The 15,134-nt window shown below is 44.7% G+C and overlaps 1 protein-coding gene across 1 annotated transcript in view; it reads left to right on the top strand.

Moving 5' to 3' along the window:
* DCC (DCC netrin 1 receptor) overlaps positions 1 to 15,134 on the top strand; it is a 349,458-nt gene that overhangs the window by 292,066 nt on the left and 42,258 nt on the right. The window contains exons 18-21 of the mRNA XM_026038936.1: positions 101 to 239; positions 3,550 to 3,657; positions 6,910 to 7,104; positions 11,350 to 11,382. Of these exons, the coding sequence (XP_025894721.1) occupies positions 101 to 239; positions 3,550 to 3,657; positions 6,910 to 7,104; positions 11,350 to 11,382 (475 nt within the window). The remainder of the gene's footprint in view (positions 1 to 100; positions 240 to 3,549; positions 3,658 to 6,909; positions 7,105 to 11,349; positions 11,383 to 15,134) is intronic.

The raw sequence follows: 15,134 nt of genomic DNA, 5'->3' as shown, positions 1-15,134 counted from the left end.
ATTCCGCTCAAAAAAAAAGGCATTCATTGAGACTGTATTTTGCTTAGTTCCAAGCAGAAAGCATTGCCTTAAAGATGTTATTCCCTGCTTCTCTTTGCAGTCAGCGGATACGACAGCTTTGAGTCACACGGTGATAGGCCTGAAGCCAAACACCATGTACGAGTTCTCCGTCATGGTCACCAAAGGTCGGCGGTCCAGCACGTGGAGCATGACGGCACACGCCACAACCTATGAAGCAGGTAYGGCAAGACTTGCTGGAATCCTTCTGCTTTTTTTGCTCGTTTGTTTGTTTACTTCTTAAAATTATATACCTTAGTGTGCAAATTGTTAAAAGGAGCCATCAAATTTTGAAACTCGGTGTACGTTTTGCCCCTAAATACATATAAATACAATGTATGACTTTCGATGTTAGTGATTTAAAACAGTTTTCTGGTGAGAACAAGAAAAGAAAAGTCAAGTGAGACATCTTTTCAGCCTCTTCATTATTTAATGCAAAGACACAATTATCTCCTCTGCAGAACATGTTATCTTGCATAAAGGTCCTTCTGAGTTGTCAAGTAAGGCATCTTTCCTATGCTCAGTGTCTTTATGCATCTATATTTAATTTCCAGCAAATGGCCATCATTAATATTAACAATATACTTATAATAAATAAATACACTTTACAGATTTTATATAGCTGCTATTCTCAGATGCTCCAGCGGTATTTTTCAGGTCAAAAGCTGTTACCTGCAAGCTGCTTCAGATTCTAAATGCAGTTTTGATAACAGACACCAGATGCATATTGCAGGTAGCACTGTTTTGATGGAATAAAAATACTTGAAAGGGCTGGAAACTGAGAGGTCTCTGTAGGTGAGACTGTACTGTTCAAAAACGTCTGTTTTTCTTTTCTCTCTTGTATGCTTATAAAATAATTGCATTAAGGATGAGTTCATAAGCCTGCACTTTATTTCTGGTTATCATGTATCCTGTATAGGCATTAATGGAGTACATGCCCTGATCACACAGTTGTCTTTGTCAAAGACTGCTGGTTTCCATTTAATTTGCTGTACATTTAGAATAAGCTGTTGAGCCCCTCTTACGAAATTGCAGGGTCGATTTACTCCTTAAGTAACTCCACCAAACTGCCAGGCCTCTGCAGCCAGGAGCAGCAGCCCCTGAGCAGAGAGAAGATCAAGAAATCTTTGCGTGCTCCGATTCTAGCCGAGCTCCGCAACCCTGGCAACCTGCCTTTTGACTCCTTTTGGCAGTGACATCCCATGCTTCCAGCCTCTCCTCTCTTACGAGGAGGATGGATGCTGCAAAAACCAGTAGTTTTTCYATAGTCTTTGTTTTTTCCTATGTATCATGACAGATTCCCTTGTCCATGGATAAGAATGCGGTTTTGCTTACAATATTTTTCTTCTTCTGCCCTTGCAAATAGCAATGCATACATTTGGACACCAATGTAATAAGTACTATATTTTTCCAGGGGAGACTAATGACCTTGAGAGCACTGTAGGTACCATTACAAATCAGGGTCTGCCAACAGCTCCCAAATAAAGTCTGCTGGTAAATATTGATTTGGTTTTGGTTTTTGGTTTTTTTTTTTTTAATGAAAACCACAGTACCCACCAGTTAATTAACTGAGGGAAAATAAGCGGGGATATATGTGTCCTTAGATCATCCCATGCGATTGCAGTGCAATTATCTGAGCTTGATGGAGCAGCTCTGTTAATTAAGGGCATCCTGCATTGCTGATCTTTACTGCCTCTTTTGTACCCATTCTGAATGCTGGATTTCCAGTCCTGTTATTTAAAAACGTTCATATCAACATCAGTGTAGAAGCCGCTAGAGGTTACCAACGCGGGCGAGGACCGATTGTTATGCCCATGATTCCGAAGCAGCTTCCGAGCGAGGTCTCTTCCCCAGATCTGCCTACACAAGCGGCGCCAATGCGAGGGGTGTTAATGAGTGCTAAGGGAACCATCTGAAGCTTTGTTTTTTTCTCGGGGTGTCTCATGTTCACAATCTGTTGGAAGCAGAGCTCGGTTGCAGCCACTCCACGAGCCTCATAAGGCAATCAGCAGAGTGCGGAAGTCTACACTGCAGGAGACTTGCGAGCCTGGGTGGAAGCTGAGGAGCCTTTCAGGGCAGCACAACCCTCATGAGTAATGCAGGGGTCATGTCCTGCCACGTGTCACCTGGGCTCAAGAGGCTTCTCCAAGGGCTACAGTCCTGTTTTGAGACCTGTCTGCTTCAGGCTGAGAAGAGGCATTTGGCTGACAGCAGGCAGGATGACAGGGCTGAAGTTGGATGTTGGGTGCTGTCTCCAGCGTATGAGACCAAACATGCTGTCCTAGCACATACTATCCATAAATTGCTATGGCAAGTCCTATCTGACCACAAGCATTAGCTGGTGATCCCTCACCTCCTCATTTTCCTGGTGTCCATTTCTCGGTTGCTTGGGAGTCTCCTTCTAGAAGGCTCAAGAGGTGCAGACATGAGGAGAGATCTGTGCAGGTGGCCTGTGATGGGAGCCTGCATGTGCCTGGCTGTTCCCTTCTCCTCAGTTCCTTTGGATTACTGCAGGTTTCTCCTTCTGAGATTGACATCTGTTTGCTTTAGACTGGACTGGTTTAGCTCACTGTAACCCAACTAGATCTACCAGCAATGCTTCATAAAATGGCTTTGGAGCAGCGCTTCAGACATGCAGATAGGCTGATAGTGGAAATATGGGCAGGACACACATGATGTGATGCCTGTATGCTGTGTTCTCCAGGCTATGTTACACATAAGCTCTTAGTTATCAACAGCCCGTGTCACAGCAAATAAATGAGCAGAGAGCTCAGTACCAAGATAATACTCCTCGCTTGTTTTGTTCTTGTTGCTGTTGTTTTGTCTTGTTTTAATTGCCTTTTTTGCTTTCTTCCTCATCAGTCTTAAGATATCATCTTAAAATACCTGGGTGTCTGTGTAAGACCTCGTGGGCAGCGGAATGCAAAGCAAATGCTGAGTGTGAGTCACACGTCAACTCAGCAACCAGCCACCTGTCCCTACATAGCAAATATACAAACACTAAGAATTTGCTCTCCAGTCTAAAATGTCTAAATGTCCAAACTCAAGCATATATTTGGTAAACATACACAGTTGCRTTTGGTTTTATATTTGTAGGTACATAAAGATGTTCTTAATGGAGAAGCCACACTACTACTGCTGTTATTAAATGTATTGGGCTCACAAAGTGTATTAGATACACTTGAATACCGCAGTGGTTATTAAGGTATAAGGACCAATACTAGCTGTAGGAGGATAAGTGCTATTCAGCAAAGCCTTACATATTGCCACTTAGTGTTTTGTACAATGGCCATTATTATAATTTCTCCTCTAGACAAATCATACGTTACATATTTGAAATGCATCTAGGGCTACCGCATTTGAAAGGTTCTAAGAAAGTGGTAAATACCTTCCGAGTAGTTTATTCCTGGAATGTGAGGAATTCCTCCAGAATGTGAGGAATTCAAGGGTAGGTGGATAACTTCTGTTTTCAATGATTTTCCTTCTTTTCAGCCCCAACGTCTGCGCCCAAGGATCTGACAGTCATTACACGGGAGGGGAAGCCCCGAGCAGTCATTGTCAGCTGGCAGCCGCCCTTAGAAGCCAATGGAAAAATTACTGGTAAATCTTTACCTTATCCTGCATTCTCCGTTTCATTTTGCTCATTTTCCCAGAAACCTACCCGTTCATTTCCAGAAAGCTATTTGATTGGACTTTTCTCCCTACTTTTATCAGCCAGCTTGGTCAAGGAGTCAATCAGTTAGAGAAACGGCAACATTCAAAACTTAGTGGATATAAATCTTGTATTTTTAAATGCTTAGAATGCTAATATAAGTTAAAAATACAGCATTTTAAGCAAAGATTTCAGGGTATGTGCTGTGCAATGGTAATTAGGAATGACTAATAAGTAGTTTGTTTGGCAATAATGCGATATGTAATGTACTTAATGATAGGTTGCTTGGTACTTGCACATAATGGTAGGATTTATTGGTAGATATTTGGCTATACAATAACAAATTAAAGCAATGATGATCAGAAAAAAATAATATTGACTGACAAGAACTGAACTTAATGGTTACTTTACAATGATGGATTTTATTTTCCAAAATATCGGATATAACCTTGGCACCTAATTAAGACATGCATTACAAGCCCATAATGTTAATTTAGTATGAAAAATATAGTTGAGTTCTATCTGAGAKTTTGCATTTAAATGATCACTTTAGGCTTTAATGGACATCTCAGAGGCATATAATTATTAGGAGAAATATTGTTCAAGCTCAGGAATGTGCACATTATGGTCTCATTTCTACAAACAATTGGCTTAGGCAAGTTCTACAGCATATTTTTTTTGTGTGGGAGCAAGTGTGTATATGTCACCAGGACTATTAATAATCCCAGCTACACACTGCTGAAGTACTGAGAAATATAAAGGTAAGAGCAAGAGTGCTTCACAATAATGTCCCGTGTGAGCAATTAGAAGTAAAGAGCACTCGATCCGATTTTCAGCTRTTGAAAATCAGTGTGGCTTCACAGACATCAAGTGAGCTATTGTGAGTTAYACCGGGAAAGCATCCCACTTTATATGGCCAATAAAATAAAGATATATTTCTATTTGATCACTGCCCAACAATAACAACTCTTTGATTAGAATCGCCCAGTCAATCATGTGTGTTTGTGTATGCATATGTGTATTATAATATTTGTAATATATTATTAAATAATTTTACTTCTACTATGATTGTAATACACTGTAATGAGGTTACATTCAGTGACCATGTCCAAAAGGAGGATATTTCARTGAAAGGGTTCTGTTTACATTAGCCTAATTTAGTTACTTAGAGAACTGATCATTCCAATGGTCAATGCAATAAAATGAGTGGTCAGTGGTCCTGATTTACCCGTAACTAAAAGATTGAATGAAATAAAAACTTTTCTGATTTCCGGAATGTAAAGTGACTCAGTGGTGGCCACTTGCATAGAGTTTTTCTGCAGAAAGAGCAGTCAACCCCCCAAGTTGGTATCAATGCACAGCTGCTTGGTTGCAGTACTCAGGTGAAGAACAACTCCAGGGATTTTTATTGCCTGTGTGGTCAGATTTGTCTTGGACATATCAAGCAAGGAAAATAACTCTGTGTGGAGAGCAGAAATGCCTCTAACAAACAAATCCCCATTCCTGCGAATGCTTGAGCAAGCATGTTTGTGTTAGGATATGGCAAGGGCTGTCATGTCTTCCTCTTGATTAATTCACTTGTCAGGGTCAGAGGAACTGATGAGTAACCCCAAAGTTCTCTAAAGAAAGCCCTAGAATGGAAAAAYGTGCAAAAAGAAGTAGCACTATCCTTGAGTGTGCACCCCAGAGGACAGAAGCCCTTAGTTCAGTTTCCACTTGTGCCTGAAGGAACTCAGGGCTGCAGCTGGAGGGAAGTGCATCAACACGTTTTCCTGCCCGCACCAAGCCTTTCCCTCTCTGCTGCAGAGAAAAACAATGGGAAGTGTTCATGATTCCCGGGAATCTCAGCATTGCTCCCATGTGTTTTCCAGGCCTACCTACAGGACTGGCCCTGGAGCTGCCCACGTGGCACTGAGACCCCTCAGCTCTGTGGTTCGGGAGCAGCGGAGCTTAGGCCAGAGCTAGATCAGCTTGTGCAGGCTGCGTGTTCCCAGCCCGTGAGAACCAACCAGACTGATTTTTCTGAAGCCAGACAAGCCAGATATATTCTAATTAACRTGTATAAGTTCAGGAAGGGAGAATGTAGGGAAGAAGGGGACAAGTTGTTTTCACTGGTGGCCAGCGATAGGACGAGGGGTAATGGCCACAAGCTGGAGCACAGGAGGTTCCATCTCCAGGTGAGGAGCAACTTCTTTACTGTTAGGGTGACAGAGCMSTGGAACAGGCTGCCCAGGGAGGTTGTGGAGTCTCCTTCTCTGGAGGTCTTCAAAACCCGCCTGGATGCCACCCTSTGCCACATGCTCTAGGTGTGCCTGCTTGAGCAGGAAGGTTGGACTAGATGATCTCTAGAGGTCCCTTCCAACCTTGAACACTCYGTGATTCTGTGATTCTGTGATATTGGGGAGCCCCAGGTGAGGTTTGGTTGCCACCAAGGCATTGGAGGCCTCACCTACAGGTGTTTCGCTTGAGAACAGGACTTTCCTTCTCTCCCAACTGTAACTTGCCTGGAAGCTTACTCCAAGGAACTTGTATTGATTGCAAACACTTGTGCTTCAATCTGAGCTTTAAAATGAAACAGTTGGCCTGAAAACTCAAATTTACCTGTGCACACCAGCCTGGCCTGCAAAGGTAGGACGGTTGTGAGCTGCCCATGCAGGATTTAAGCTCCAGGTTGTTTTTTCTTTATTTCATAGGGAAAGTACTAAATTCATGTGGTGTTTTGAGTTGTTGAAACTTTGAGTTTTGGGTTCTTTGTTCTTTTTCTCCAAATACTTCCCCATAAAGTTGCCAAGAAATATTGCAGGGCTTCTCATGAGCCCCCAGCAAATGTGCATCACCAGTGCCATTTGGTTTCATTTGAGCACTGAATCACTAAAGACTTAGACCGTAGGGTTTGTGATGTCTGTCAGACTGAATCATGCACCTGCTTTTGGCAAATGTACATGTAACAGAATGTTTTAATGTGTTTTTATATTATATTTTAGAAGGGACTATTGTAACTTTTGATTTGTTCTCAAAATAAACAAATATTAATTCCTTATCAAAATATTCCTTGAGAGTGCTTTGATCAAGAGACATGCCACTACTGTTTTTTAAAACAAAAAGACTAAATGTTCAGAAATCTGAATTCTGTATGCATTTCATAAAGCACACAGCTTAAATTTGATGTAAGAACTAACTGAGAGACTGTGTTTATCCAGCTTACATCCTCTTCTATACTTTGGACAAGAACGCTCCCATTGATGACTGGATTATGGAGTCCATCAGCGGGGACCGACTTACCCACCAAATCATGGACCTCAACCTAGACACCGTCTACTACTTCCGAATCCAGGCTCGCAATGCCAAAGGAGTGGGGCCTCTCTCGGAGCCGATTTTCTTCCGGACGCTGAAAGGTTTGAAACTTTGTCATATGGATAGTAATGATAWGTAGGATTCTCTTACGCCTCGGTGGGAGCTTTGCAATTAATTCCATGTCAGCTAGAAGAAATCCCGCTACTTACCGGGAGATAAAAGCAAAATGCTCTGTGTGGAGGTTGACAAAAGTCACTCGCATAATGAGGCAGCAGCTATATTTTTAAATCCAATCAAGCGGGGGAAGGCATTCTGACACCACCGAACTTTTGCCATCAGTAATAAAGCTAATTGGATCTGACGGGGTTTCTCTGGGGAGATACCTTTTCTTTGCGGATCCTCTGGTGGCAGGGGATGTGGGGATGACTCACGCTCACAGCAGCGGAGCCAGCAGGCAAAATGCTGCCTGGAAAGCTCCACGAGACATTACCTGGTGTGGCTTTGCATGGAGAGCATTGCTCCAGGTATCTTTTGGTCCCCGTCATTGACAGAGGACAAATTAACACCTGATACCTCTTCCTGAGGGACCAGTTTTGTTGGCTGGTGTTTCAGTGTGTGTTTTCCCAGGACTGTTGCATTTAAGAGAGCAAAGGGTTGCACATGCAACTGGCTCCATTTGACATCAGCATGGGGTTAGATGCCCCTGTACGAAGGCCTAGCATGATCTACTTGTAAATTATTAGTTAGCAAGATGTAAGCAACATTACTGCGAGTGGAAAGCAGGATGTTTGCAGCTGCTCTGCTTATATTTTAGCTGTCACTCATTGGGTTGCACGGAAGATAAAATTACTTCAAGAAAGACGTGTAATTACTGATAAAAGAAATCCAGTGACATAAACGGTGGACCTATTCTAGGAAAGAAGCCTGGCACGCAGGAGAACATTGTGCTGYTCTGTCTTTTCTAGAGAAATTCTGGGGATTTATATGTGAAAGGAACATCCTGGCAAGAAGTAAGTGGCCCTGGAGCTAGGTCAGGCTTGAAAGGTCCGAGCTGGAGGGAAGTGCAGATCCAAACCTGTACAGGAGCAGTTGGTAATTAATGCTATGCTTCAAGCCCCTTTTTTAATCAATTATACGCGGCTGCATTTAATTCAAGATATTTAACGCAAGCTATTTAAAAGCAAAGCAGAACGGCTGAGCAGTGATGACACCTGGCTCCTGATCACTTCTGCTGGATGCGGGGTCTTATTTTTTTCTTCCTCCACTTGTTTCTGTGACAAAAATTGCCAGAAAAATGAGAAATAACATCACTTAGGTCAGAGCTTATCACGGGCTGCCCAGGTTCCTGGGACTGGCTTGTCCAAGTCATGTTTTGCTTTGAGTGCATCCTTGGTGAGATGCTGATTATTTGTTCTGTGCTGCCAGGAGACGTGGGCAGGGAGCRCTTTGCAAGCGCCCCAGCGCTGTCAAGGGGCCAGTGCCAACTTAATTTCATGCTCGCAGCTTGTACCGAGCAAGGGAAATCTGCTGGAGTTTAAAAGGAGCCCAAGCATCGAAATAGAACAACTGCAGACTAATGACTTATTAAAAGATGCAGAGACCCAGAGATCTAACTAAACGGCAAGATTAATACACTAGATATCACCTACTTTGTAATGTTTACACAGAGCCCTGTAAAACTCATTTGGGAAATGGCTTCCAGATCAGACAGCATCAACAGATACCAAAAAGATAAATCTATAATTTGTTACATCTTGTAATAGCCTACAAGGACTATGTCTAATACCCTGCCATGAATATTTAATGATATCCACCCTAAATATGTCATGTTCAATAATATTCAAGTGTTTTTTGACAAATCTGCCTCTACATTTGAGGTGAAAAGACCTTCTGAAGCCCTGAGTGCATGCTGAATTATGCAAAAATCTTGGTTTCCTGCCCTTAATGATTATTAACAGAAAATGCGCATGTGCCATGTGATAATAAAGGCTCTGATAGCAAATATATGTCGTGATCAGAGAAGGTTTTTAAACTACAAGGAACTAAATRAGCATCAAAGATCCACTAAGTCACCCCCGGTCTGATTTTATATATTGTAGCACATAAAGCTCCTTCAAGGGAACCAAGCCATTACTTGTGTTAGAATTGCAATGTAAGTATTTGTACTGACTTGCCTCTGCTAATGAAAATGTAGTGATCTGTGAGGAAACAGATATATTTAATAGTAAATAACAGTACCACGGGAGCAGTGGGTTTATGTGCTTCCAGCTCACTTCCACGGATAATAATACCCAGGCAAATGGGCAAATCCTTGGCTTACTGTCGTTGTGCTGTGGGCTCCAGTGAATATAGGAGGGTTTGCATCAGCTGAGGCTCTGCTTTTTCAGGCTCTGCCTGGCTCGGGCTACATTTCTGCCACATGAAGGCTCTGCTACATATCCTTCGGAGCCTGGAACAGGTGAAATGGGATTAACCGGCTCACAGTTTTGGCCCAGCTCGTCTAATAACAAACCCTGAGGTCGTTTTCGGGGTTTTTCTTAGTCCTTGCCAAGAACAACTCTGGATGACTTGAGTAAATATCACATATGCATAAACACACACACATACATATATAAATTTATAATTATTTTGTATTTATATTTACATTTATGTATTCTATAAATACTTTGCAGAAGGGTTSACCTAGATGATCTCCAAAAGTCCCTTCCAACCTCAGTYGTTCTGTGATAAATATAATATGCCCAAATATTATGCGACTGTTCTGCAGCTTTGCATAGCATATTGTCATGGATTTCCCCCCAGGTTAAAGTCCAATTCTCAATGTCCCGTTATTTCTGCGGTGCATAAATGAAATGCAGAAGTAAATACATACAGGTTGAAATGTGTTCACAAATGCCCAGTGAAAAATGGCAAATAAGAGTGGATGGGCTCGTGGCAGGTGGGTTTGAGGATTCCCTCTGTCTTTCAAATAATAAATATATATTTTTTTCATCTGTAGCAGAAGCAAACAAATCTCAAAATTGCCCCTGCTGGATTTGCTTGGGCTTTGTGCTGCCCAGCCACAACTGTTCTGAATTTCAGCCCGTGTTTCCAAACAGCCCTTCGTTGTGTGCTGAACTCCATTAGCTGAAGAAAATTAAAGGACACTGCTCAGCTTGCTGGAGTYGCACAAAACATTGCATCAATACGGATAAAATGAAGAGAAGTTGCCTATTGAATGCCCGCTCCGTGTCCTGGAAACATATGTGCCTATAATGAAGCTGTAGGCGTAATTTCAAGCCTGACTAAAACACTAGRTTGGATGTGTTTTCTGCAGGGGTGAGTGCAAGGCGAGAGAGGAGGAGAGCAGAGGTCTGGGCTTGATGGCCACTGTTGGGCATTTCCAAACGGCTAAAATCCACCAGGAAAACGCCATCCCTGGGCTTTCCATGGGACATCAGGATGTGCCATTCCCTCCGCATCCCTCAAGGAGCCCAGATGCCAGGGGCGATGCCCGTTCCCCCACCCTTGGCACGGGTGGCGTGGGGCAGCATTTTCAGCCCTGCAGTGCCCTCTAATGCTGTGTCAGGGCTGTGTTGAGGAGCAGTTTAACTTCAACAGCACAAAACCTGCGCCCACCTTAACTGCTGCTCCCTCATGCCTTAATTTTCCCCCTGCATGATCCCATGCTCACCCAGAGGGGCTTGGAGCACACATTGCATCTCTAAGCAGGGCTTGTGCAGCTCCCGCAGCTCACTCCCTTTCTCCCCAGTTTGCTGTGCTTAAATCTCTTGCCTATTTTATCAAGCAGAGGATTGGTGAGTGCTCTGCAATGGTAGCTATTTATGAAGCCAAAGAAAGTTTAATTCCCGCAGTGCTGTCGTTAATAATCAGAAGTTGTAGCTTTTAATGTACCTATTGAGTTTTGAAGTCTTGACTGGTGCACTTCAAATCACACTATCTCTTATGGCTATTATGCAAAAACATGTAAATAGTTTTTAACTTCTTTTGTGCAAAGCTGAAACAATGATAATGTAAGTCAGAATTAGCTTTCAACTCATCGGTGCTTTGACTGTAATTATTCAAAGAAACTGTATCTCTCCTCTCCCTCTCTCCTGCTCCTTCTCTCCCTCCTTCACTTCGGTGCTTAATTAAACTTCCCAGGTTGCACGGGGATTTAAAAGAATAAGAGGAKAAAAAAAGAAAATACTGGCAATTTTTCAGATTTTTGAGAGTTTTGCAAAAAATCGCCTGCTGCAAAAYAGAGGGCAGCTTGGTTTTGTCCTCCCGGGCCCGCAGATGGTTTTGCGGAGGGGACGGGAGGTCGCTCTGGACATGTCTCTAACTGTGTTGTCTTTCCCTTGCAGTCGAGCACCCTGACAAAATGGCCAATGACCAAGGTACGGTGTCCGCTGTCTGTCCCCACCCCGCTCCATCCATCCCCGCGCGGTCCCCGGGGACGTGCAGCCGAGCAGGCAGCTCCCACGGGCCAGWTAGTCCCGCTAACGAAGCCCTGCGTGGCCGCGCGCATGGGAAGATGTAGATTTTCCAGAGAGGAAATTGTTTGGTCTCTTTACTGAAGGACCAATTAAAACGTGGAGCTTCTTCGGGGGAAATAAATTCCTGGGCTCTCCGCTGCACTGCTGAATAATTCACGCGAGGGATAATGAAGCTCAGTGTAATTTCCAGGCTACTCTTGCACCTCTTGGAGGGTTCCAGATTAGAAGCTCAAAAGTCACACGGTGAGAAGTCCTAAATCAGCTTGCCTCCCAAATTGGCAGCTCGTGCTTAGTAGTAGCCAGGTTTGGTCAACTTTTCAAGGCATTGTCACTCTCTGCTTTCTCTGCTCTTCACTTAAACGTTGCTGAATATCTGTGAAGCCTGTAAAACTGCTATATGATTTTCTTTTTTTTTACTCAAAATCTATTTTTTTAAATATTTAAGTGTTTTTGAAGGCTCTGGTTGGTGCTTGCGTAGCAGGGGAAAGAGTTTGGAGTATACAAATTTAAAAATTAAATGCTGGTTTGGCTCCATGTGAGCACTCAGCAATTGAAAATGGCAGTTTTGTAGCCAAATAGTGCCYATTTAAAGAGGAAACGTGGTAGCTGACAAAGAAGCATGGAAGTAAATTGTCAATTTATTGACACTTAAAGTATTTTCAAGCAGGAAACATAGAAATATTGAGAAAATGTAGGAAAGGCTGTGATGCAATGTACCATGACCTGGTAGGGAGGATCGAAAAAGTGTCAATTATTATTATACAGATATAAAATATGCACATCATGTGTTATATATATAAAATATAATATGTGTATTCTATATAATATGATGTGTATATTTTTATATATGTATATATTGTTATTATTAATATATACATTATTATCTCTGTATKCGTTCAGTATCTTCTGCTTGCCCCTTTCCATTTCATGCTCAGAGAAGTCAGGATTTGGGGGATGTTCCACACAGTGTTGTGCAATGCTAGGTGGGGAAAAAAAGAGAAAAAAAAACAGAAAATGGGGAAAAGTGGCCATGGGTTCCATAGCCTGGTTAGCTTCCCTCGCTGGTAGCGGGAGGAGAGCCCATCCCCTGCAGAACRGCCCTGCTGGGGCCTCCGTGCTCTGCAGTTTAATTAGTGGCCAGAAGTGAATAAGCGTGACGGGTTAAGTGCAGGGTCTCTGCGTGGGGCAGGTGAACGCATCGTTCCTGGGGCACTGCCTGCGCCAGCTGCTCCCCGGCTCGTGTTATGCCTAAAAAACTATGCGATTTCGGATGCAAMACACTAAATTCCACGGGGTTAGCAGGGGGATTTGAAAGGAATGTTGAGATCTGCGTTTGCATATTTTAAGAATCATTTTGAGGTGTAATATAGCATTGAGGATCCAGGGCGTTCCTGCATGCGCGTTGGCCAACTCCTGGTCGCCCAAGGTAGCGTGTTTAAGTAGGAATTATCCTGTTGCTTTGGATACTGTTTGTGTGGATAAAAATAGATGCAGACGCATGGCGAAGCTGCTGTTGCTCTCTGTAAGTGGCAACGCAGTGGGGTTAATGACAGGGACAGCGAGGCATGGGCTGGGCATGGCAGGGTGGCCGATGGTGGCTTCTAAATTGGCATCAGCCCAGTGCTGGGACCGTGTTTGCCCATTTTCAGCCCCGGGAACACGGCACGGCCCGCGGCAGAAGCCGCCGCGTGGCCTCGCCGGCCCGCACGGTCCTGCACGGCCCTGCAGCCGCCGTGTCCGGGCACGGGCCGGGGGGATCCCGCGGCGCCGCCAGGCTCCGAGCGCGCCGCCTTATTATCCAAAAGCAATTAAAGACTGGAAGACTGGCGCTGGAATCATCCATTGTTCTCGTACAGCCCGAACAATGTTTGCAACCTAGTCAAYGAGTTAATGAGGGTAAATTTCAATTAGAAGCGGGAAAGGTTTCAGGCGGCGTCTCCTTGGCGCTCGCAGCGGGTGCGTAGGCTGCGCTCCGCACTCGGCGCCGCGAGCGCGCGTGGGAATCGTGGTCGTGGGCTCTGAACTCCAGTTGCTCCAGGTGTCCTGGTTTGGGATGCCTGAGCCGCACGGCACCCCTGAAAACGCGGTGACTTTGCGTTCAGCCAGGAGGACACGCGGAGCACGTTTTAAGCAGCATTAATGGCTTTGCTTAACACCCACACCTGAACATTATTAGCACCGTGTCTTGTCCGAGTGGGTGTAGCAGGCTGCATTGGATTCCCAGCCCTTTGGGGTTTTCATCAGCCCATMGATATCTACATTCGGTTTTCATCTTTACCTTTCGCTGATGACCAGTTCTAATCGGTGAARAAGTCTGAGGTCTTCCCTTTGATCTTTATGTGACTCTATTAAAGATGAGTCAATGGGGCCAGGTCTCACCGTCGCTGTGTTGCGAGYGGCACCATTACCATAAACAGCGGTAAAAGTTTCTAAAAGCTCCTTTGACTCAGAAATCATCAAAGCTAATTCTTCAACCATCCCTGGCCTGATCCAGTGCCCACTGAAGTCAGCGGGAGCCTTTTCAATTATTCAGTGCATCGGACAAGGCCCTTAAGGCCATCTCTGTCACAGCTGTAATTCTTGTGGAGTGACACACATTAACTCTTTGAGGTCATCTGTCTTGAACAGACGCTCAGGACCACTGCATTCTGCATCCAAATGCTCCTTGGTGGCATTTTCAGAGGGCAGGGGGGACATGTGATGGGGCTTGGGGAGGGACACTGAGGTTTTGGGGTCTGAGGTGGTGGAATCTCAGGCATGGACAGGGAGACAGAGAGGGGATGAGAGGCTTGTGTGGCCAAGCAGAGCCTCCAGTGCCACCCGTGTCMCTGCACTCAGGTGGCACCTGCGCATGGCAGCGTCATTCCGCTGGAAGCCACCAGTTCCTCGGGGCCTGCAGGCTCCAGGTGCAGGACAGCGTTCCTCACAGACGTCCCCTACATCTCCTGCGTACGTAGGAGGCCAGCTGTGTCCCTGCGAGCTGTTGTGGAGGCTCCTGYGGGCTAAAAAATTCCACTTATGGTCTTGATCTGGAGGGAAAGGAGGCAAACCGGGCAAGGAAGAGATTCATTCCTTTTGTTTTGTCTCCCCTCAGCTTTCATTTGGTAAGCCAGTGTTAAATTCTTTAGTCTGTATTTTGTCAATACAGCACTTGTTGATAGCCATGTGCTGCCAGCAAAATTAGATTTGTGCAAGAGCTACAAAGGTGATTTCTATGTTTGGACTACAAGTATGATAACTAACATTGTGAATTTTGATAAAAGGCAGCATGTGTAGTTCTGAGCAAATATTTTTTTCTTATCTTGGGAAATGTCAATAGGTTTTAATTGTGCAGTTGTTGTCTCAGAATGTGTCTCCCATGAAGCGGGCCAGGTAGCGACTGAGCTGGGTAGGTTCATTAGCAGGAGCGAAGCTGGGAGACCCGGGCGGGATTGGGGAGTACGAGGGTGCCTGCGTCCTGGCTCAGGCGGGACCAGCGCTGGGACCCGGCCCTGGCGATGAACRAGAGACCAGCGAAGACGAGGGCTGTGCCGTGCCGCAGCGGCGCCGAGTCCCGCTCAGACCCGTCCGGGGCGAAGTGCTGCCTCCTCGTGCTGCCTCCTCGGAGCAGGGGATGGATGCTGCCTACCTGGCAGTGCCGTTTGCCACCTTTT

Source organism: Nothoprocta perdicaria, unplaced genomic scaffold, assembly GCF_003342845.1.
Source record: "Nothoprocta perdicaria isolate Ctin4 unplaced genomic scaffold, notPer1 scaffold_10, whole genome shotgun sequence".
In the NCBI taxonomy this organism is placed as follows: Eukaryota; Metazoa; Chordata; class Aves; order Tinamiformes; family Tinamidae; genus Nothoprocta; species Nothoprocta perdicaria.
Note: the sequence above shows the minus strand (reverse complement) of the source record. Positions and strands in the feature narration are given on the sequence as shown.